We start from the raw sequence: 25070 nt of genomic DNA, 5'->3' as shown, positions 1-25070 counted from the left end.
TAAGACAGCTATGGACATCAATTAAGATGATGTACTTTTATTTAAACTACTTTAGAGTCACATAGAGCATCTATGTGAAACCAGTTTCTCAGCCTTGCCACTGTTGACATTTTAGCTGGATAATTCTTGGTTTGTGGAAGATTGGTACATTGCAGGATGTTTAGCAGCATCCTGGGCTCCTGCCTACTATATGCCCCCTGCCACTTGTGACAACCAAAAATGTTTCCAGATGTTGCCAAATATCCTGTAAGGAGCAAATTCATTCTGGTTGAGAACCACTGAGACTATTCTTTCTCTTCATTCTCCCTCATTATTGTGTACAGTACTGGCTACATCATTCGTTATGTGTGTATTTGTTAATGCTTATTCGTTAAGACATGGATTAAGATTATATTGCCATTTACCTAACTTCTCCTGATTCACTCAAACATTAATGATAATCACAGTTTAAAAGTTTAAATGTTGCCACTTTTTTAGTCAAAATATTATTCCCTTAAACATAGCACCTTTTGGTATGGAGGTAAAATGATTGCAAGTTAATTCTGCAAGCAGGCCATGACTCAATAAGTAAAACTACTATGTGAGAAGTGGGTTAACTCTTCTCTGAACAGCAATAGTGATATTATAAAATAAATCACTTTGAAAAAATAAACATTAATTACTCTAATATAGTTTTATACAGACCAAATGCCAGGATCCTAAGAATTGTGTAATTTCTGTATTATACGTATTTATAATTTATACAGATTTTACATGTATCCTAGTTCCTAGCCATGAGAAGTCAATAATAGTTTGTTCAGTTAATAGGCACATATTTATTAAATGCAATGTGTGAGGCATCGTGCCAGATAACTCTGATACAATCAATAATAAGTAACAAAGGCATGGTGTCTATTCTGTTTTCATTTTACTATGGGAGAAAAAGACCTCTAGATATTCAACTACAATGCTATGCTAGAAATACAATCACAAGCAATACACACAGTGCTGAAGAATTCACCAAAATCACATCCATGAATGTGTATAGGGAAAACTGTGTTTCTTTTTGGGAAGAGGTGGAGGAAAACCTAAAGCAGAGGAATAAATAAAAGATACATATTATTTTAAGTTTATATATTTATTCTGGGGGGGGGGGGAGCAAGGGCATGTACACATGAGGTGGGGAGGGGCAAAGAGAGAAGGAGAGAGAATCAGTACAGAGCCTGATGTGCAACTCGATCTCATGAAACCTGCACTGAGATCAAGAGATGGATGCTTGCCTGACTAAGCAACCCAGGTGCCCGAATACAGGATCACTTTGGTGACATACGTTAACCGATATATGCCATTTAAATTTCTATCAAAAATGGTGATTTAGATTCATCTATGAAATTATCACCATGAGAAGAAATAAAAGCAATTTACCAATTTTAAGACACTGAAGTACCATGTGTGACTTAGGTATAAAAACATGTAATTTGCAAAAAGATTCTCCTAATAACACATAAGAATCAGAATTGACCACGATTCTTTGTCAAGACACCATGCAAAACAGCAAATCTCATTTAATTTTACTCTGTTTCTATTTTCTATGTTAAGGCAACATGGTATTTAGCAATTCTCTTTTCTCAACTTCATATTTCACTTGCTACCAACAGAAAGAGGCTTGGATAGGAAGCCTCAAGAGAGTCCAAAAAGGAGAAACCAAGGAAGGAAAAGAGCCCAGGACATCAAATATTTTTAAATAGTTGTTCCCTCTTTCTGCTGAGAGAAAACAACGTCTTGGTTCAGCTCATGTGCTCACTTAAAAGCAGGGAGGACGATGGTAGAATTCTGGGCTAGCATTCTCCCTTCTGTGAAAAGGTTTACTTTACCTTCTATTTTACTCTCATTTTTGGAGATTTAAGGTATCCTGTCAAGCCTGCTTCATTGTATATAAATGTATAGTTTTCAATCTGTCTCCCTAGTTACTGTATGCAGGTGTCTATTTTCATGTCCTATAAAGATTGGAGCAAGAAGCATTTTATAAGTACCAGGGATCATTATTCCGGTCCCGCAGCTATTAGACCAACTCAGGTGATCTTTGATACCTGATATGACGATCTCAGGGACATCCAGAATGTTGCCAAATGAAGCAGTTTTACGGTGGCCCCGTTTAGGCTTGGAATAGGCTGCAAAAACATATATATACAGTATACATGCAAACAACCACAAACAGTAACACAGAAAATGATTAACTATAAAAACAGAATAATTTTCAAATAGCTATGTTAATAATACTTCATGCAGAATGGCATGCAGGACTGTCTAACTTTTCATCCATGCTTGGAAAAGGCGTGATTTAGGAGAAAACTATCAATAAAGATGTGTCACATACTGGTTTTAATTAGGAGAAAAAAAAAAGGACAGAGACACACAAAGCTGCAGGATAATGAGGAAGCAAAATTTAAAACATGTTCATAGAAACAATCTACCTAAGTGAAATCACTGATAAGCAATGGGGAGCTAGGATGAAAGTGGGAAGGGAGAGAGGAGTTAAAAAGAAATAAGCTGCCATATTTTTTTAATTACACAAACACAGGAATATATATTCCAGATAGACGTTTCTTGAAGTGTGCTATAAAGTAAAATTAGGTGATTAAATAGTAATTATTGAATCAAAGAATGAAATGTATATGCTTTTATAAATATAAATATTTACACATACTTCTATTAAACTGAATGTTACACATACTTCTATTAAACTGACTGTTTACTGTAGTTCTCAAAGTTCAAGGTGCATTCCCATTACATGTGAACAGTGTTAGAAGCTGGAGAATTCGAATCTTTCAAAGTAAGACAATTCATTTAAAAAAATCTGAATTGTATGAATTCAATGGATGTTCAACAGCATCTATTCTACATTTAGAGAGTGAGATAATCTAAATGTGTGTGGTTGTTTTTTTACCTAGTGAAATATCACTTCTGTAAAGAATAATAATAAATCAGTACCTGACTAGAAAATTGACACTAGCAAAGATACAAAACTGTAATAATGCCACTTATTTTAAGGCCATTATCTTAATAATGCCACTAGCCATCATTACTTAGCTGATCTAACTTGAATGACATCCCTGAAGGGAAAAAGGTTCCCCAAGTGTGAAGGTATGTCACTGTGTGCGCTATTCACCTGACACTACACTGAGAAGCCCTCAGTTGACAGAAAAACACTTATGACTCAGGGACCATGAAGGCTTGTTAGTGGCTAGTGAGCTCCATTCAACCTGATTATTTATGAAGATTCATCCATGTGGCAGAGACTCCGAGTCCCCTTCCAATCTCTATCTTTCCCATCTTTCTTAGCAACAGAACTCTGACTTTACTCAAGGCAGCAATGTTCCCAGATAAAAGATCACAGATCCTTCTTTCCTGTGCAGCCATCTGTAGCCATCTGACCATATTATGATGGCCAAAGGCATATATGGAAGTTGTTAGGGGGAACTTCTGATAAAGATCTTTGAAAGAGCTTGGGCATATACCCTTTGGCATTCCCCTAATTCTCCTTTCTTGCTGCCCTGACTGTGGATGTGATGACTAGAATTGTAATAGTTATTCAGCAACACAAAGTCTTTGAGGAGACAAGTCACGCAATATGGCTTGTGGCACAGAGACAGAGAAATTCAGCTGCCTAATGATCATGGAGCCTACCTTCAAATTTCTTTATTTAAGAAAAAAAAAAAAGCTTAGGTGTTAAAGACATAGCTATTTTGAATATTCTGCTATATCTAACTGATTCTAATGCTGATACAGTCAGTGATCATAATTAGATGAAGACAAGTACAGTATGACATTCCTCTGGAAAACTTCTTTCTGAAAAAAGCTCCACACAAAATGAGAATATTCCATTTAGGAAAAAAAAAAAAAATAAGAAAAATACCTAAAAAACAAAACAAAACAAAAAACACACGAACCTGGCTAGCTAAGTTAAAGAATATATACGCTAATATACATGAAAATACACATGTATACACATATATGGCTTAAAAGACCAGAGGTAAATATATAAAATTGTTAAATGCTTCTCTCTGAGTGGGACAATTATAGAAAATTGTGGGTTTTTTGTTGTTTGTTTACATTTCCACATTTTCCACAAAAGAAATGTATTTACTTTTATAATTAGCTCCCCTCTACTCCTGGAAGAATTGGAAAGAAAACAAATTAAACCAGTATTACGACCCTTGAACAACATGAGTTTCAACTGCATGTATCCAATTATATGTGATTAAAGAAAAGATACAGTATAGTACTATAAATGTATTTCCCTTATAATATTCTTAATAACACTTTCTTTCTCTAGCTTATTTTAAGAATACAGTATATAATACATATAACATGCAAAATATGTGTTCAGCAATTGTTTGTATTATTGTAAGGCTTCAGGTCAATGGTAGGTTATTAATAGTTAAGTTCTGGGGTAGTCAAAAGTTACATGTGGATTTTTGACTGCATGGCGGGTTAATGTCCCTAACCTCTACAATGTTCAAGAGTCAACTGTAACTGTTTTTGTGCTGACCAGTACCTCTGTAATTAATCATTTTAAGAAGTGAAAAAATGGAATTCAAATGCTAACTTTTCCAAGATTGAATGAAATTACCGTGATCTTTTATATTACAATTAGCTACACACAACTTATCTATTTTTGCTACCAGAAGGAGAAGGAGCAGACAGTAAAGCCAAACCACACTTGGATCTATAGTATATTTTTCTGCTAATTTCAAAATAAAATATTTGCCATTATGTGAAGTTAGCACAAATTCTAGTAGAATCACTCAAAATCCTCTAAACATACTAGTTTTGGCAAAATTTCAATTTCCCACTTAAATTTTCAGCTCATGTTTGAGCTGAATTACATTTGATAAAAATATAATTTATGATCCAAATAATTTTACAAGTCATACCTGCCTTATTTGGAACTGGAGAAAAACATAAATTATTGTTAGTAGCTTAGAAAGTCTACTGTAAGCCTACTTCCTGCTTTAAAAAAATTCGTAACACAAAAAACCCCTGACATCGCCATAGGTAAAACAACTGAAACTACTCTTTCCACTCCTCTGCAGATTTTTACTTCCTTTTTACCTGTTGTCGCAGCAATCCTGGCTTCTATTTCAGACATGTCAGCACTCATCCTCTTGCCCTCAGAGGTGGGGGGCAAGCTCTCCACGCTGCTCCCACGGGAAGCTCCCAGGCTTAAACGTCCCGATTCACTCTGTTAAAATTACAGGTCAATTTGAATTATTGAAGTTCTTTAAATTTAAAAATCCTGGGCAACCTAGGAGGAGGAAGATATCAACTGAGATTCTTAGAGATTCTGTGCTGTTATGAAGGAAAAAGGAGGTTCTAAGGGAGAGCAAGCTACAAACACTGCCTTTAGGAAAGGGCAGTCACTAGAGTTGGAAGTTAAATGCTACGATTATTCTTTAACCTAAATGTATCATGTAAGATGAATAAAATCACTACTTAACATACTTTTAAACCAGTAACAGCAAAAACATAACAAATCTGAACAGTATGAAATGACAGACTGAGGACAAACTCCTTTACCTGAGTAGTAGAACCAAGAAATAAGCATCTTACATATTTAACCATTAAAGTTAGGGAACATCACAGGGAGGGAGTTGCGCTATTGGCAAAGGCAGCCATAATCAGAAGACAAAACAATTTGATCGGTAATAAACAGTAGGAGAATCTCATTTTATGTCTCTATTCTTATCTGCTTCAAGAATAAGACTCAGCACTTGTATAATGGAAGATGCCAAATAATTAATTTTAGTTAGCATAAAGTTGTGACTACTAATAAGGTCATCACAGAATTTTACTTTTAGTAACAAAACAAACCTGTTGCTTTGCCTGATTTTTCAACAATTTTGATTCTAAGCGTTTAATAGTATCATTTGTTGCAGGAATTTGCTCCATATTAGTGTCACTTTTATTACTGGTATTTGTAGAAGCGATGTCCATGAATGAGCCTAGGAAAGCAGAAACATTTATGACTACAGGTTGGAATAATACAGATGCTTTATTCAATAATACGTAACATAAATTATTTTCTAAACTAACAAGACATGAATATGAACAAAATAAGACTTTTCAAGTCAATAAAGATATCCAAACAAATCCATTTTAAATGGAATTTAAGGATAGCACAGAAAGGGAACCAAAATGCTTATTAGTCTTCTAATAGTACAAGGATGACTTTAAGGTTCTTAGCCTGAGCTGGTAAATCAGAGTGGCTATCAAGATGGTGAGACGATGGGAGAAGTAAGTTTGAAGGGACTATCAGAAGTTTAATTTGGAAAACATAAGTTTGATTTCCTATCAGGTATCAAGCAAGTAGGTGGATATAGGAGTACAAAGGTCAGGTCTGGGATGGAGCAAAATACCAGCAAATAGATGGTATATAAAACCACGATACTGGATGAGATCATGAAGGAGATGAGTGTAGAGAAATAAGCTAAAGGCTCAATGACTGAGCCCTAGGAATACTGACATGTGTAGGTTAGGAAGATAAAAAAATAACCAGCCTAGGAAACCATCAGAAAAGTGGCCAGAGATGGAAGATGAAATCCAGGCTACTATGGTATCCTGAAGATCAACTGAAGAACATGCTATAGAAGGAGAGAGTAATGAACTGTGTCAAATGTTACTGAAAGTCAAAAAAGAAGAGAACTAAAAATCATTCATTTCGATTTAGTTATGTGGAGACAACTGGTGACCTTGACAAGAGCAATTCTGGAGTAGCGGTATAATAAAAGCCTGAATGGACTGGGCACAGGAAAGAATGGGAAGAGGTAACAGAATGTAAGTACAGACTATACATATACATGCCTTGGGAATGATTCCAGTAGAAAGGCTAACACTGATGAGGCAACAGACTGAGGGAAGAACAACTGGGAAGAGCAGATGGGATATAGTGCACAAGCAGACACGCCTGCCTTTGGTGAGAGCATGGAGAGCTTAGCCATTTTAACAGAAGAGAATGGAGAGCAGAAGGGCCCAGATACAGGTAGGTGGGCAGATGTAGTGGGGCAGCTTCCGGAAGCTATCTTTTCTGATTACTCCAATTTTGTCAAAGAAATAACAAATGGGATCAGCTGAAAGTGTGTAGTGAAGAGATGTTTGAAGTTTGAGGAGAGAGGCTAAAGTATACAATTAAGTCATCTAAGAGAGAGGAGATAGACTAAAATATGGCACAACTATCCAACATCACTAAATCACTAAGGCATTTGAAGACCTTAAACATGAGTCGTCTCCAGACACATTCAGCTGCACTGCTATAGACAAGGGGAAACTGAGTGTCAGATTTAACAAATTAAGTTTAGCCAAACAAGCTTAAGATAAGAAATTATAATAACCAGCTGGAATTAAGTGAAGGGAGGATGAAAGGACGGACCTAAGAGAACTGCGGCTCAGTAAACAGAAGAATCAAAGGACTGAAGGTCACAGCACTTAAACAGAGAGAGGGTTTGGAAGCAGTGGTAGAAACACATGATGGAATTTTAGAGAAGTGCATTTAAGAATTCAGTGCAACTCCTTTTGGGATGAGCACTGGGTGTTGTATGGAAACCAATTTGACAATAAATTTCATATATTGGGGAAAAAAAAAGAATTCAGTGCAACTCAAAAGATTTTCGGTAAAAATGGAATTTGGGAACAACTATTAAACCAGATTAAAATAAATGCAATTATTTAGATCAGTAAAAATACTTGTCGGTAAAAATACAATTTTAAGTACAGGATAAATATTGTATATATACACACACAAGCCCTTTTGTTTTAATTAAATTAACAATGAATGCTTAAAATGCCATATAATTTGAGAGGCACAATTTTTCTAAGAGAGTTATTTCTATGGTCTTTTTTGATGATCACAAACTTCAATCCCACTACTACTTGATATTTAGAAAAGTAAGGAACTTTGAACTAAAAATAAGAGTTCTTAAATAAGAGTTTCTATAGAGTCTTCTACAAAGACCAAAAAGTAGGGTGTTCATGATGAAGAAATACGTTGTTTTTTATATTTACAATAATTTCTAATATTCTTTGATGTAGCAGTATCTCTGTAAAAACGATTTTTATTTTTCAAATAAAGAATGACATTCCCAGCAATACAATATCCCATCTTTTTATATATAACTATGCAAGAATTCTAAGACTTGGAAGCAAGTCTTTAGTAACTCTTTAATCTCGGTACCTTCATGAAGAATGATGCACCAGGAAACTCAAATTGCAGTCAATCATATGAAATGAAGAAATTAAAATGCAAATAGAGACATCATTCATTGCCTCTTGATTATAATTTCATAGGAACAGAGACACAAAAAAATTAGGTTATTACTCTTCCAATCTATCCATTTACCTGTACTGGTGGCAGAATTGCTCTGTCCTTCATCTGAGTACTGACAAGGATACTGCAATGGCTCATCTGCTCCTGGAAAGTACTATGTGTGAAAAAGTAAATTACAATTTAAAATTTCTTTAATACAAATTAAATCCTGTAAGAATTAACTTGGAGAGTACACATTAATTATTTCTTTGTTCTGGGATTTGAAAGTAGGAAAGTGCTGCTTTATTTTCTGTAAGGCATACACTGAATTTACAGATACCTAAAGTCAGTATGTTCCTTAAGTTTTTGATTTTACAAAGATGACGATAATGTGCTACTCTTTTGAATTTCCACTATGATCAATGCCATATATCTACTTAAGTATCTATTTTACATAGAGCCTAGATAGTTTTGAAGAAAACAACATACATTTCTGTAAAGGAACACAGTAAATAGTATGACTCCTCACAATGATATAAAACGTACTTATGTTCTCATAGTAGTGATATAAACTTCCAAACTGCTGAAATTATTGTTAGTCTGGCAACTGAGCCTGTTATGTCATAGAATAATTGTTAGAACTAATATTTTGAATATCAGAGATAGATTATGGCTGTTTCTCTATAAACTGGAGATGTAATATTGGAAATTTTTGCTGGATAAATATTAGAACTTAGGGGAAAAAAGGAAGGTCTTCTTTTCAAATCAGACAAAGCAAATATAAGTACAATTATAATTTGAACAATTTATGTATCCCAATGTTTTCAAGTATCTGACTATGGCGACTAAGTTGTTTTATTATGACCATATCTTTAGGGCTTGATGTATAGCTGGTATCCACATATGATGGGAAGTTTTAATCAGAGTAGTTCATGCTTGGTTTCAATAGAATAAACAGATCTTTGGCCATTTAGGAAGTATATATTTAAGGAGTTTGAAGGGTTCTTCTAGTGAGCAAATTGTTGTGAAATTCAGGGACTTTTCATAAGTATGTGAACTTTTAAAAGTCAAAGTAGCGTTTGATAGATTTTGCTAGTGCACCAAAAACCAGAGTCCTAAAATTATTCAAATAATTCTAAAAGTGTTTGTTTATAGACTAAGAAATTTTGATGATCATTTAACAGGGTTCTTCTAAATTTAAAAATTCCATAAATCCTAGAAGTTTAACTTTTTAATGGCAAATGAAAAGCTAAAAATATGCAATGAAAAACCAGAAGGTAAAAATCATTTAAATAAAGGTGTGTGGGAATGCAACCATTCTATTGTCCTGCAGATAAGTGATTGTTTGAAGAAGATCTGCACTCAAGAAAATTTAAAATTTAGTTTGGCAAGTATTAGAGTCAGAATATACCTAAGTCCTGTAAAGACATTTAATTCAGCTTCTCTCACATTACAGATGAGGCAACAGGCCCCCAAAACAAACACATCTGTCCACTAAGTTACACAGGAGGAAAAACCAAGTCCAGAAACCTAGTCTAGCTATCTTTCCAGTATAAAGAACTAGACTTTTTTTCTTTTCCAAAATAACATTTCTTCCTTTGATTATAGGAGTGATAAGTACCCATTCTAACTTGGACAATACAGAAAAGTATAAAGCAGAAAAAAGCAATAATGTCTCTTTACTTCAAAATCCCAAACTCAGTATATATCAAATTCCCCTAAATCCAAAACCCCTCAAGAGAAGGATTATACCCGCATCAAGTGAGTCATTATTTTCACAATCTCCTCCATTGAAGGGCGCTGAGAAGGATCTTTAGACCAACAACGAGTCATCAGGCTCTCAATGGGCTTAGGTAAATTTTTGATCAGTGGTGGTCGAGTACCTATAATTGAAAATTAGAGGGGGGGGGAAAGAATGTATTTACCCAAAGAATGGTGTAAGCTTTTTATATGTATTTCCAATACAGTAGTTATTTTATAGTTCTTGTAATTTAAGATTTATTTTGGAATAATAAAAGTACATTTCTTTTTGGTCTATTAGGTTAACATATTTTCATAAAGGGGAAGCTATACTTTTGGCAAAGTTAAATTAAAATTTTTATATGCATTATGGTTAAGAGTATATTATTTCTCATACTTATGAGAAATAATGAGAAATAATATTTCATTTGTTCTAATATTGTTCTTTTAACAAATAATAATGGCTTAGTGAGTGTTTTATTAAGAAAATAAAATGGTGGCTTGAGGTAATCTTCCTTGAACTGTATTTTCAGATTTACTGTAAAAATTTCAAATATGTTTGAAAAATCTTCCATAGCAGAAAAGTCACATCACTGTGGTATCATACTCACTGACCTCCAAATGACTCTTTTGTTGGTGGCAGACATTTTTTGGCTGCTGTGAATCTGTCATTTCACAAGCTGAAAACTATCAACTTTTACGTAATTACCAAGACTGTAATATTATTAGTGAGGTCCCTATCTTAAAGAAAGCCTCAAATATAATGAAATTTTTGTAATTTCACCAACTAACAAGTTAGTTCTTTTATTCCTTACTTCACTGTCAATTATTTACTGACAACTGACAGAGAGAACATGAAACACTGTCTTGTCAGTGCTCTAGTACTCTCTACAATGACATTAAAGGTAGTAAAATGAAAGGTAGTACAGGAAACTGGTAAAAACACTTAAGATTACTCAGATGATGGCACTGTTTGACAAGTCTATTAATGACCTAATTAGGCAGGTATTTGTATGATTTGTGGAATAGTGTATTAAAATGCCAATAAAACTAAAATGCCATAATCAGAATGATTACAGCCAAATGATAAATTAGAGTGATGCAAAAATTAGGAAGGTTAAACAAGGTTTCCCTTCATGAAGAGTTTATTTTTCCAAATAAAATGTGAAGTAACTAGATTATGAAGAACATGTATTTTAACATCATAAGTGGTTAGAAACATAACTACAGGTCTAAAAGGAGCGGGAGGGATGCAAAGAAAGAGTTCATATATCAATATAATTTAAAAATATGGGCACCGAGACTCACAAAGATCTGGATATGAATCCCAGCAATACCACTTACTAATCTAGTGACCTTGGGCAACTTCCTTTTCCTGTTTAGGTCTCAGTTTCCTAATCTATAAAACTGTAAAATGAGGAATAGTACTCCCTTCATAAGGATGGATGAGGAGATAAAAGAAAGTATGTGATGAACTCTGTTTTGTCTTTACAAATAGCTTAAGTAACAACTCTTATTATTATTCTTTGCTTCCTCAAGAGAAAAGGTTATACCTCCTTCAACTACCTTGATCATGAGAAGAGATTTTACTTATTTATTTAGTTTTTAAATTTTATTTTCTCCACAGAGTCCAACCCAATGCTTTTCCATCCCCTGGAGAAAGCCATCCTAGGTAGTTGGCTCTGGCTGTACTGATGGCCTTTCCCAAATCAGCAGAATCAGCAGACCTCCTCAGCCTTGTTCTAAGGACAGGACCAGTCTCGGCACTGCCCTGACTGATTTGGGGGGTGTGGGGAGGAGTGCAGGAGACTGATGGCAGCAAAGTATTCTGGCAACAAAGAACTGGATGTTTTAATGTTAGGGATAAATGATTTTCTTTGAGGTAGACACAATTTTCCAGACAGAAAATATGCAAAATAATTAAAGAAAAATTTCTTTTTACGAACCATTATGAACAGCCCACATGATACGGAAAGCTGGGCCACCAATCTCATCAAAGGGTTTCCGACGTGTTATTACTTCCCAAAGGATAATACCCCAGCTGAAGACGTCACATTTTTCACTGTAATTGCTACCTAGAAAAAAAGGTGGTATAATTTCAAGACTTTTTTCCACATGACTTACAGAAACAACTGTTTTCATAAATTTTAAGAGTGAGCACTGTGTACAGGAGGATGCTGCATGTAGAGCTGAGAAATTATTCTTTGTGAAATACCTTAAGTCTCTGCAACAAATATATTTATTTAATGAATTGAGTGTTAATGCACTAAAAAAATCACCTTAGAAAGTTGGTCATTTTCTACCTTTCATTCAGAGGCATAGGACCTTTCTTCTATTTATTTAGACTTATACTTTCCCTGGGACACAGTATGAAACATCTGTACATTACTTTCTGTAATTTTTTAATCTTAAATTTTCTTCTCCCATTCATTCTTTTGATGGATAGAACTACCCTACTAGCAAAGCAGAAGAAATTTCTAATTTAGTGATAAGATTTTCTTTTCAATATCTGGCAAGATAAAATTTAATTTGCAAACTTAAAAGTTGTAAGCAGTGAAAATTATGCATAACAAATTTATAGTAAGCAGATTACGCTGCCAAATTTGTAGGATCACTAAACCGGTGGGTGAATCAGCACAATAAACAGCTAAAACCCACAAAAAACCCACTGTAACAACGAACAATTATTATAGTGATAGCTACACATGTACTTAGCACGTGTATTACACATGCAACTAAGCTGCACACTGTAAGCATTAAAATGAGATTACAGTCGGACTTGGGCTACAGGTGCTGACATCTTTCAGAAATGAAGAAGTCTAGCTTAATAGTACGAGCTTTGTTACTCTAAATATTAAAAGTAACTTTTATTTCTGGGTTTTGAATAAACAAATCTTTTTGCTTTCCATACTATAGCAATACTATGTTATTTTAACACACAAAAAAGTATTTTAAATAGTTTTAAAACAATGTATTCTGTACATGAACTTAAAAAAAGGAGGCATTATTTAATTTTGTATAATTTAACATTTGCTGGTCCATTCACTTTTTGATTGAATTTTAGGGCAAAATAGGTCCACTCAAGTGACCATGTGCACAGCAAATTTCTCTTTCCCTCAAGTGGCTATAAACAAAGAAACAAAAATCCTTAAATTCATCAAAAATAGAAGAAATAAGACATAAGCAGAACCTGATTACTAAACTGATTCTAAATTTTATGGACAGTCTTACTTCCTAATATACAAATCACACATCTTCAGTTCAACTTTACTCATTTAACAGATAGCTTGATGTTTTCATACAGAAACCTATCATGAATTTATAGACCATTCTTCTAGAACTTGCGTGAAATACGGAGATGTAAAAGAAAGCGAACAGGGGTGCCTGGGTGGCCCAGTCAGTTAAGCGTCTGACTCTTGATTTTGACTCAGGTCATGATCTCACGTTTCTTGAGATTGGGCCCTGTGTCCAGCTCAGTGCTGACAGCACTGGAGCTTGCTTGGGATACTCTCTCCCTCTCTGTCCCTCCCCCCACTTGTTCTTTCCCTCAAAATAAATAAACTTAAAAAAAAGAAACTAAACATGAGATTTTTCTTTACTTGTCTTAGTTATCATATTTCTGCCAAATTACTTGCATTCCAAAGGCATGCTCATTTCAACTTTAGATGTCAATTTTTAACTACTAGGAAACCAATACAAAAGTACAGTTGAGTCTTACTATTCCTGGTATTTATGTTCTATAAAGTTTCTGCGAAGACTGAAATTAGTGAATGCTGAATCATTTGCTCATAGGGGCAATCAGAGTTGGGTTCCTGTGAGGCTCTTAATGTCAACTGGTCAAAACATGGAAGTCTGGAAACCCTCCAAAAGCATGGAGGTTAAAGAACACCCTACTAAAGAATGAATGGGTCAACCAGGCAATTAGAGAATAAATTTAAAAAAATATGGAAACAAAAATGAAAATACAACAATCCAAATGCGTTGGGATGCAGCGAAGGCAGTCCTGAAAGGAAAATACATTGCAATCCAGGCCTATCTCAAGAAACAAGAAAAATCCCAAATACAGAATCTAACAGCACACCTAAAGGAAATAGAAGCAGAGGAGCAAAGACAACCCTAACCCAGCAGAAGAAGAGAAATAATAAAGATCAGAGCAGAAATAAACAATATAGAATCTAAAAAAACTGTAGAGCAGATCAATGAAACCAAGAGTTGGTTTTTTGAAAAAATAAACAAAATTGATAAACCTCTAGCCAGGCTTCTCAAAAAAGAAAAGGGAGATGACCCAAATAGATAAAATCATGAATGAAAATGGAATTATTACAACCAATCTCTCAGAAAAACAAGCAATTATCAGGGAATACTATGAAAAATTATATGCCAACAAACTGGACAACCTGGAAAAAATGGACAAATTCCTAAACACCCACACACTTCCAAAACTCAAACAGGAGGAAACAGAAAGCTTGAACAGACCCATAACCAGCGAAGAAATTGAATCAGTTATCAAAAATCTCCCAACAAATAAGAGTCCAGGACCAGATGGCTTCCCGGGGGAGTTCTACCAGACATTTAAAGCAGAGATAATACCTATCCTTCTCAAGCTATTCCAAAAATAGAAAGGGAAGGAAAACTTTCAGACTCATTCTATGAAGCCAGTATTACTTTGAATCCTAAACCAGACAGAGACCCAGTAAAAAAAGAGAACTACAGGCCAATATCCCTGATGAATATGGATGCAAAAATTCTCAAAAAGATACTAGCAAATCAAATTCAACAGCTTATAAAAAGAATTACTCATCATGATCAAGTGGGATTCATTCCTGGGATGCAGGGCTGGTTCAACATTCGCAAGTCAATCAACGTGATACATCACATTAATAAAAGAAAAGATAAGAACCATATGATCCTCTCAACTGATGCAGAAAAAGCATTTGACAAAATTCAGCATCCTTTCTTAATAAAAACCCTCAAGAAGGTCGGGATAGAAGGAACATACTTAAACATCATAAAAGCCATTTATGAAAAGCCCACAGCTAATATCATCCTCAATGGGGAAAAACTGAGAGCTTTCTCCCTGAGATCAGGAACACGACAGGGATGTCCACTCTGACCACTGTTGTTTAACATAGTTTTGGAAGTGCTAGCATCAGCAGACAACAAAAGGAAATCAAAGGCATCAAAATTGGCAAAGATGAAGTCAAGCTTTCACTTTTTGCAGATGACATGGTATATACATGGAAAATCCGATAGACTCCACCAAAAGTCTGCTAGAATGGATACATGAATTCCGCAAAGTTGCAGGATACAAAATCAATGTACAGAAGTCAGTTGCATTCTTATACACTAATAATGAAGCAACAGAAAGATAAAGAAACTGATCCCATTCACAATTGCACCAAGATGCATAAAATACCTAGGAATAAATCTAACCAAAGATGTAAAAGATCTATATGCTGAAAACTATAGAAAGCTTATGAAGGAAATTGAAGAAGACATAGAGAAATGGAAAAACATTCCGTGCTCATGGGTTGGAAGAATAAATATTGTTAAAATGTCAATACTACCCAAAGCTATCTACACATTCAATGCAATCCCAACCAAAATTTCACCAGCATTCTTCTCGAAGCTAGAACAAGCAATCCTAAAATTCATATGGAACCACAAAAGGCCCCGAATAGCCAAAGAAATTTTGAAGAGGAAGACCAAAGCAGGAGGCATCACAATCCCAGACTTTACCCTCTACTACAAAGCTGTAATCATCAAGACAGCATAGTATTGGCACAAAAACAGACACACAGACCAATGGAATAGAATAGAAACCCCAGAACTAGACCCACAAAAGTATGGCCACCTAATCTTGGACAAAGCAGGAAAGAATATCCAATGCAAAAAAGACGGTCTCTTTAACAAATGGCGCTGGGAGAACTGGACAGCAACATGCAGAAGAATGAAACTAGACCACTTTCTTATACCATTCACAAAAATAAACTAAAAATGGATAAAGGACCTGAATGTGAGACAGGAAACCATCAAAACACTAGAGGAGAAAGCAGGAAAAGACCTCTCTGACCTCAGTCGCAGCAATTTCTTACTTGACACATCCCCAAAGGCAAGGGAATTAAAAGCAAAAGTGAATTACTGGGACCTTATGAAGATAAAAAGCTTCTGCACAGCAAAGAAAACAACCAACAGAATGGAAAAAGATATTTGCAAATGACATATCGGACAAAGGGCTAGTATCCAAAATCTATAAAGAGCTCACCAAACTCCACACCCAAAAAACAAATAAGCCAGTGAAGAAATGGGCAGAAAACATGAATAGACACTTCTCTAAAGAAGACATCCGGATGGCCAACAGGCACATGAAAAGATGCTCAACGTCGCTCCTCATCAGGGAAATACAAATCAAAACCACACTCAGATATCACCTCACGCCAGTCAGAGTGGCCAAAATGAACAAATCAGGAGACTATAGATGCTGGCGAGGATGTGGAGAAACGGGAACCCTCTTGCACTGTTGGCGGGAATGCAAACTGGTGCAGCCACTCTGGAAAACAGTGTGGAGGTTCCTCAAAAAATTAAAAATAGACCTACCCTATGACCCAGAAATAGCACTGCTAGGAATTTACCCAAGGGATACAGGAGTACTGATGCATAGGGGCACTTGTACCCCAATGTTTATAGCAGCACTCTCAACAATAGCCAAATTATGGAACGAACCTAAATGTCCATCAACTGATGAATGGATAAAGAAATTGTGTCTTATATACACAATGGAGTACTACGTGGCAATGAGAAAGAATGAAATATGGCCCTTTGTAGCAACATGGATAGAACTGGAGAGTGTTATGCTAAGTGAAATAACTCAGAGAGAGAAAGACAGATACCATATGTTTTCACTCTTATGTGGATCCTGAGAAACTTAACAGAAACCCATGGGGGAGGGGAAGGAAAAAAAAAAAGAGGTTAGAGTGGGAGAGAGCCAAAGCATAAGAGACTCTTAAAAACTGAGAACAAACTGAGGGTTGATGGGGGGTGGGAGGGAGGAGAGGGTAGGTGATGGGCATTGAAGAGGGCATCTTTTGGGATGAGCACTGGGTGTTGTATGGAAACTAATTTGACAGTAAATTTCATATATTAAAAAAAAACAAAAAACAAAAAAAATGCATAACCTTGTTTTATGTGTGTTTCTGTTTAAAACACCTTATTTAATATATATTGTGGATTCTTAATATTGAACTCATGGAACTGCACTATAAATCATACCTGAATAAAGATTAGCTAGCATGCATTTTTCTCTCTGTAAGACATACCAGTCTTGTTATACTTAGGAACACTAGAACACTTCAATGCTGCTCTTGGAGGCCATCTTAAACAGTAAAATCACCAACAAAAAGCACATAAAGAACGAAAAAAATGTGGTACTATGTAGATCATAAAAACAACACAGTATGAGAGCTGAAATACGAAGGTGGTGTGCTGTCTCGTTCCTTAGCCGGGAACGTGTGTTGGATGACTCACAATTTTTCCCTGCTCCATACATGACCACAAATAACCATGAAAGCACCATGAATACTGATTTTAGGGTTACAAATAGGTGATTTTTACAGTTGCAATGGTAGAATATGAAAATGAGGATTGAACATATACTTGAATTTGCACAGAATGTTGCTAGACAATATAAATCTTACTATGATCTAGGGCTGTATTTGTTTACTACCTCCTTAGACTTTAGTACAGCTGACCCATGAATACTAGATTTATACACACATTTTTTTTTTTTGGACAAATACAGTTTAACACCATAAGTGTGTTTTCCTTATTATCTTAATAACATTTTCTTTTCTCAGCTTACTTTATTGTAAGAGTACGGTATATAAAACATATATAAAATATGTGTTAATCAAATGTTTGTTATTACTAAGGCTTCTGGTCAACAGTAGACTTTCAGTAGTTAAGTTTGGGGGAGTCAAAAGTTACACGTGGATTTTCAACTGCATGGGGCAGTGGTGCCATTAACCGTCTGCATTGTTCAAGGGTTAACTGTATACTTTATGATATGTACTATGCAGGAGTAAAACCATGGAAACGGGGTAAAGCCATAAACACATACTGGATGTACACGGAGTAAGAAGGAAGATTATCAATCACAACATGCTTTTGTCATTTTACCTTCAAAAACTTCAGGTGCCATCCAAGCAGCACTGCCCTTGTTATTGGTCATGTGTGTCTGAATGTCACAGGCTGTACCAAAGTCACAGATTTTTAAAACTGTCCCCCCTGCAACCAGCAACAAGCTGTTTACAAAAAAACAAAAACAAAGGTTATTAGACCAATACTTGATTCCTACAAAAAAAGAAGAGACATTTGTGGAAACAGAAAGTGTTAAGCAAAATGTCACTATTCAACTTCTGTCAAATGCTTCCTGGTCACCCTAACAGCTTAACAGTTCAGAGGGAATATTAGCAAAGATTAACTGACCTTAACCTAGTTCTCTTAGGGAGACTGCTAGACCCACATTTTGATGTCTCCATCTCTATCTCCATAATCTTTCCTGACTATATGTCTCTCTGGGCCAAAATTAAACATGGGGTTTTAAAAAGTTCTAGGTCAACGTTATGGTGTCCTGAAATGAAAGTGGATGGATTTCAATACCTTCATAAATCACTTGCACCCTAAACTTAATCTACCCTTTGCAGTGTTTTTCAAGCTGCAGGCAGAAACCTAGTCATAAAATATAGATCATAAAATCTAGCCCAAAGATCTGGAAACCTAGGTCACAAAATTGATTCAGTAGACTATGACAGCATTTTAAAAAATAGAATAGAAAATACCAAAGTGTGTCACAAACAGATTAAATACCGTTTCATGTATGTTGTTTCAGTTTTATACACATTAATATGTACACGATAGACTATGAAGTATGTCTTACCATGGATCATGGTCCAAACGTTTATAGACTTGTTATTAATCTTATGGCAAACAGATATGAATCTTTAGTTTAGCCTAATGTATCCAGACTGGTTAACTGTTCACTGACCCTATTTCCTTTCCCTCCTGGGCAAAAAGATTAGATTTTTTAGATTTCTGAGCAGTTAGATGGGGCTGTTCGTCCATTCTAGCCAATGGATTGTGGGTAGAAGTTATGTACTTCACTTTCAAGCCTGGCCATAAAAATCTCCCACATACAAATTTACTCCTTCTTTTCCTCGTATGCCACTGCATGCAGAGGATTTTGAATTACAAGACAGAAGAAGCCTGGGATTCTGAGCCACCAATGTGAAAAACTCACTAATCAGAAACACTCATTTTGGACTTCATACGAGTGAAGGAAAAAAAAATATTTTGTAAAGCCATGAGATTTCAGAGCTTACCTATTATAACAGTGCCACTCTAACCAATACGAGAAAATGGTACAGAAGTGGGTGGTGGTGTAACAAAAATCTAATATACTGTATTTGATATTAGCTTAGTAGTAGGCACAAGAAAGCTAAAATTGGAGGCTGGAAAAATCCATGTAATGACATGGCAAAACATTTGGTAAAATCTGTCTCCTACGATAATTTGTGGTCCTAAAGGACTACAAAAGCTGACTGCTTCTAGATTCCAAACAGAAGGAAGACTGACAAAGGTCCACGAAGACTCAGTACTGCAGCAAAAAACACATTAAAAGAGAGTACTTCCCACGAAATTTAATGGCTTCAGGGTGCCACTATTCAGTTGAGAAAATGCGATGTGGCCAGAAATCAAATAAACCAGGTTCAAGATTTTGCCTAACAAAGAATTCTGGTAATAGTTATAGGCACATGAAACTGACTGGAACCAGAGATCACAAACCTACTTTTGAAGAAATTAATATTGCCAAAGGAGCAAGTTTCTAGTTAAAAGTTTGATTGTTTTGAGTCTTAACAACAATCCTCAGGACCCCAGATCTACATAAGCAGGATGTAGGTTATATAAACTGTAGGGCTTCTGAGGACAGTCTATGCCAAAACCCACGTCTGACGTGGTATGAAAATGCACAAGGAGTCTAGATAAGGGTGAAAGTTGGGAGTCATGAGCAATGGATAAGGGAGTTCCTTTCCAAGGGTAAAATCAAGGTCTGATCAAGACCACGCTCACAAATCCAGGGCAGAGGGATCAGACAATGCAGGACTTCATTCCTACACACCAGTAACTGCTATATGCCTCCATGCTTCTCTTTTCCCAGTGGAAATTTTACTGATTGTCCTGTCTTTCTGCCATTATGTATTGTGTGAGTTGGGAGAAAGAGGTGAAGAGGTGACAGATAAACTTGTCCTTTTAATTGCTTTCCAAATGAATTAAACGGACCACACCCAGACCAGTTGGAGAGCACGGTACGTCATCCTGAGAGCCTTTGGGATGTTTAACTGGCAAAGAACAGTAAGCGGTTCTAATCTGTGGTTAGAGCAGTAAATAAATACTTTGGGTGACCGGGACTGGCCGACTGCTCATAAAAGCCACCCCCAACTTCCTCTACTTTTCTGAACTTCTAGATGTAGCTAAGACTGAGTTGTGGCCACTGATATGTGGGTAGAGGGAGGGTTACTTCTAGGTGTGGCCCAAAAAATCTCTCACATGATCTCCATTCTCTTTATCTGCTGGCTGAATGCCTACTTTCCCAAAGTCCTGGAGGATAGCAGAAATACAAGATGGAGGGAGCCTAACTGGGTCCTTGAATGACTACATGGAAGACCATCTGCCAAAGAAGAACACCTGTTTTGGATTTTACATGCACAAAAAATACATTTCGACTGTGATAAGCCCAGTATGAGCTACAGCAGCTGGTGTTAAAATAGCTAATATTCTCAGCTATTAAGATTCCAAAGACCCTGATACTCAGAGTCTTAAGCTTCTTATATCCCAATGTAACTTGTTAGTCCTATAAGAACTGAAATATATAAAGCATTCTGAAAGTGTAAAAAGACAATTTTTATTAGTTTGTTATTAAAGAGTTAATTAAACATTTAAAAATAAATGTGTGAGACACTCTCTAATATCCTTACCTAAAAGACTTATAGTCATGTTGGTTAATCTGTAAACAAGTAGAAATAATTCTTTATTTTGAATCCCCTTCTTACATGCAAAAAGGTATTTCTGTTTTATATGGCCAACATTTATCTTAATGTATGTTTACTCATTTTGTTTCACCATTCCTTCTTGAACCTTATACTTGTCTACGTAATCATTTTCTTTCTTTCCCAAATACCTTCAATTAAGGTCCATGTATTGTAAATTCTCTCAGGTTTTCTATCAAAATGTCTTTAACTTGCACCTTTCTCCTTAAAAATAATTTAGGGCAGGTACACAATTCTGCGTAGGTAACTATTTTTTCTCAGCTCTGTGAAGTTATGATTCTAGTTTTCTAGCTTCCATTAATGGTACTGGAAACTATACTTCAGTCTACCTGACAATCCTTTGTAGGTAATCTCTTTTCTGATTAGCTGATTTAAAAATCTCCCCTTTGTTTTTGTTGTTCTGTAGCCTCCTTAAGGTGTGTCACAGGGTAGACTCCTTTTCATTTATCCTATTTACAATTCATAACTTTGTCCAGAAAATTCTTGGCCAATACCTCTGAAGTTATAATATCTCCCCATTCTATTTTCTTCAATGGAGTTCTATGTTGTTAGTCTTTTCCTTTTTCCTATGTTCCTTAACCTATCATTTTTCTCATCTATTTGTGTTGCATTCTGGGTAACCGCAGATATCTTACAGCTTACTGATTTTCTTGTCACCTATTCCAGATCTATTGAAATTTTTTAATTATTCCAAAATGTTGTGTTTAGTTCTTTTGGTCATTTTGAATAGTTTTTACTCCTTGAACATTTTAATTCCTTTTTTTTAATTAGCATCCTTATTTTATATTCCATATTGATAATTTCAAATATTTGGAGTCTTAATATTTGAGGGCTTAATTCTGTTCTATGTTATTTCTACTGACATTCACTCATGGTAACCTCAATGCTTACAGGTGCAGTAATTTTTTTTTTTTTTTTTGAGAGAGAGGGAGAGAGAGAGAGAGAGAGAGAGGGCATAGCACGCGTGAGCATAAGCATAGGAGGAGCAGAGGTAGAGGAAGAAAAAGAATCTTAAGCAGGTTCCAAGTTCAGCATGGAGCCCGACACAAGGTTTAATCCCACAACCTGGGGATCATGGCCTGAGCCGAAATCAAGAATCGGACGCTCAACCGAGTCCAGCAGGCGCCCCACAGGTGTCATAATCTTTATTGTGGCTTTATGATTTGATCAGTTTTAATCTGCAATAATTAACAGTCTGGACTGAAAGAATAAGACTTTAAAATGGAGTTTCACTTACTATTAGATGCCCTCCCTGGTACACTACCAATCCCCAAAACAGTTTTAACCTGTCTTGCTGGGATTTTTCTTGATTGTGCAAGTAGGGCAAATTCAAACTCACGACAGCAGGAAGGGAGACAGCTCTGTTAAGAAATAAGAAATAAAAGCTCTGCCTAGTTAGAAAACTGATTTTTTTCCTAGCCTACTTTTAAGTTGTTCTCTCCAAAGACACTGACTTTATAGAGAGGTCTCAGGTCTGCTACTTTACCTGGTGCAGAACAAAGGACCTGTCTCCAGTTACATAAGAGCCATTAAAATTGGGGACTCTACATTTTTTATACTGAAAGAAGCTCACAGTAGACTCCCTGGCTTCCAGGCTTGGTTTAGTTCTTTCAGGATTCAGTTCTCTCCATCTTTTGCCCTGATGATTTCCCTCATCTTCTTGTGAGATCACCTATGCATGTAAAAAGATGTTTGTTGCTGGGGCTCCTGGGTGGCTCAGCTGGTTGAGCATCTGACTTTGGCTCAGGTCATGATCTCATGGTTGGTGGGTTCAAGCCCTGCATAGGGCTCTGTGCAGACAGCTCGGAGCCTGGAGACTGCTTTGGATTCTGTGTCTCCCTCCCTCTCTCTGCTTTTCCCCCACTCATGCTCTGTTTCTCTCTTTCTCAAAACTAAATAAACATAAAAAAAAAAAAAAAAAGAGGTCTGTTGTAATATGTAGTATCTCTGGGTGTTTGTTGTAGGATGATTTTTCAGTTGATCTGGTTTGCCACATTGCTGGAGGGTCAAAATTCTTACCATGTGAGCATAAGAATCAAAGCCACATTTGTATACAATTTCTATCAGCACACATAGGTTGTCAGGATTTAAATGCATAGCTTTAAAGGCTTCACTTTATGTGTTTTTCAAACTAGGGTATGAAACCTTGCAAGTATGTCAGTGTATGCCAAGGTAAGTGGTAGGGAGCCCACAGAGCCCCAGGTCAAAGCTAGCACTTCTCCCTGGACTATCACTTTTACACAGCTGTGAGTATTTCTAACATCCCAAGATTGACTTGAAAACAAACTACACAATATATGAAGTTGAATGCAAAATTTGCACACAATATTCCTTAAGAAGGCTTATTGGGCTCTGTCCCTAGTAGAACACTGAAGTTATATCATTACTTTGTTCTAGGCAGTGGGAAAGTTTGAGAAGCACCAATTTTGGGCATTGAAAACTATACAGAATCTCAAAATGTCAAGTGATTCAGTAGCATTGTATTTTCTGAAAACAGCTCTAAAAATCAAGTCTTCCAAGTCTAAGATTGCTTACATGAACAGAAATAGTTTCAAATACTTGCTTAGAAAGTAATAAGAAATTCTGTTTATTAAAAATAAAGAGGTAAATATCTGAATATACTGACATGAAAAGATGTCCATGTAAGTGAAAAAAAGCAACATTATACATAACATAACCCATACATGCTTAAAAAATGAAATAAGACCGAGGTTACCTTTGAGGAGCAGAAACAGGAAAATATTGCTTTATATTTTTCTGTGCTTTTTGAATTTGTTTTCAATCATGAATATATTTATTTGAAAATAACAACATACACTTTAATTAAAGAAAAAAGGTAAAATAAACCAATATAGAAGGAAAAATGATCTTTATTTTAAATGTCCTTATTATTAAGAAAAAATTTTTTTTAACGTTTATTCATTTTTAAGAAACAGAGACAGAGTGCGAGTGGGGGAGGGGCAGAAAGAGGGGGAGAAACAAACCAAAGCAGGCTCCAGGCTCTGAGCTGTCAGGACAAAGCCTGACGTAGGGCTTGAACCCACAAACCATGAGATCATGAACTGAGTTGAAGTCAGATGCTTAAGCAACTGAGGTACCCAAGCACTCCTTAAATGTCCTTACTTTTAACGTCCTTCTAAAAAATTTTTTTATGTTTAGAACGTGTGTACAGGAGGAACATAACTCTATTACAGTTAAAATGACCTAATGAAAGATTTCCAGAAAAATTTTCTGAACTTAAGATTCTGCCTTTCCTAAGTGCTTTATTAACCAAGTACAATCACCAAGTAGCATGCTCTTACTTAGGTTTTCCTCTTCATGACAAACAGAAAATAAAGATAATCTGTACCATCACATTGTAGTAATATTCGAAAGCAGAAATGGAATTCATTCAAATTATAAATTTTATAAATTCTTTGTATATAATTTTATACTAAAATTCTAACTGGAGAGTTTCTTTTCAGTCCAGCATGACTAGGATAAACCAGATAAACTACTATATACATCTGCATTAGGTCACAAATACTTCTATGCTAACTGAAGTGGAAAGAATGTTAAATGCAATTTATCTTTATATGTCCTTCAACAAAAAGTTTCCTGTTTTACTGTTCTTGTTCCAGCTCTACTCTTTACCCAAGATAAGAACTCTAACTGGTTTCCTTGTTTCATATTGGTATATCAAGGTAGTTTATTCTGAATGACTTTTATATTATTATTATTATTACAATTAGTACTCCTTTACTCATAAGATTTTGATAGGTCATCAGCCATGAGCATGACATTCAAGGTTCACTGAAATATGAACCTAAGTGATCTTTGCAGGCTTACATTCATTCACACAGCTGGGACCAAAACACATTTTTATTTCTGAAGTATTACACAAATGAACCTGCAAAAGAAGAATAAAATAGGGGTACAAACACAAGTCGATATTCTATAAAACACCT

General features: G+C 35.6%; 1 protein-coding gene across 7 annotated transcripts in view; it reads right to left on the bottom strand.

The window, feature by feature from the left end:
- The window catches only part of MAP3K7 (mitogen-activated protein kinase kinase kinase 7), an 85047-nt gene that overhangs the window by 36337 nt on the left and 23640 nt on the right, over positions 1-25070 (bottom strand). For 6 of the 7 annotated variants that reach the window (XR_008422954.1, XR_008422955.1, XR_008422956.1 and 3 more), the window contains exons 6-12: positions 18197-18321; positions 11968-12096; positions 10034-10164; positions 8375-8456; positions 5854-5984; positions 5095-5224; positions 2070-2150 (exon numbers count right to left, since the gene is read on the bottom strand). Coding sequence is in view for 2 of the 7 variants with exons in the window: in XM_019442868.2 (XP_019298413.1) it covers positions 2070-2150; positions 5095-5224; positions 5854-5984; positions 8375-8456; positions 10034-10164; positions 11968-12096; positions 18197-18321 (809 nt within the window). In the remaining 5 variants the exon portion in view is untranslated. The remainder of the gene's footprint in view (positions 1-2069; positions 2151-5094; positions 5225-5853; positions 5985-8374; positions 8457-10033; positions 10165-11967; positions 12097-18196; positions 18322-25070) is intronic. The other variant, XM_019442869.2, reaches the window with a different exon arrangement.

Source organism: Panthera pardus, unplaced genomic scaffold, assembly GCF_024362965.1.
Source record: "Panthera pardus isolate Hobbes unplaced genomic scaffold, ASM2436296v1 HiC_scaffold_17, whole genome shotgun sequence".
NCBI lineage: Eukaryota > Metazoa > Chordata > Mammalia > Carnivora > Felidae > Panthera > Panthera pardus.
Note: the sequence above shows the minus strand (reverse complement) of the source record. Positions and strands in the feature narration are given on the sequence as shown.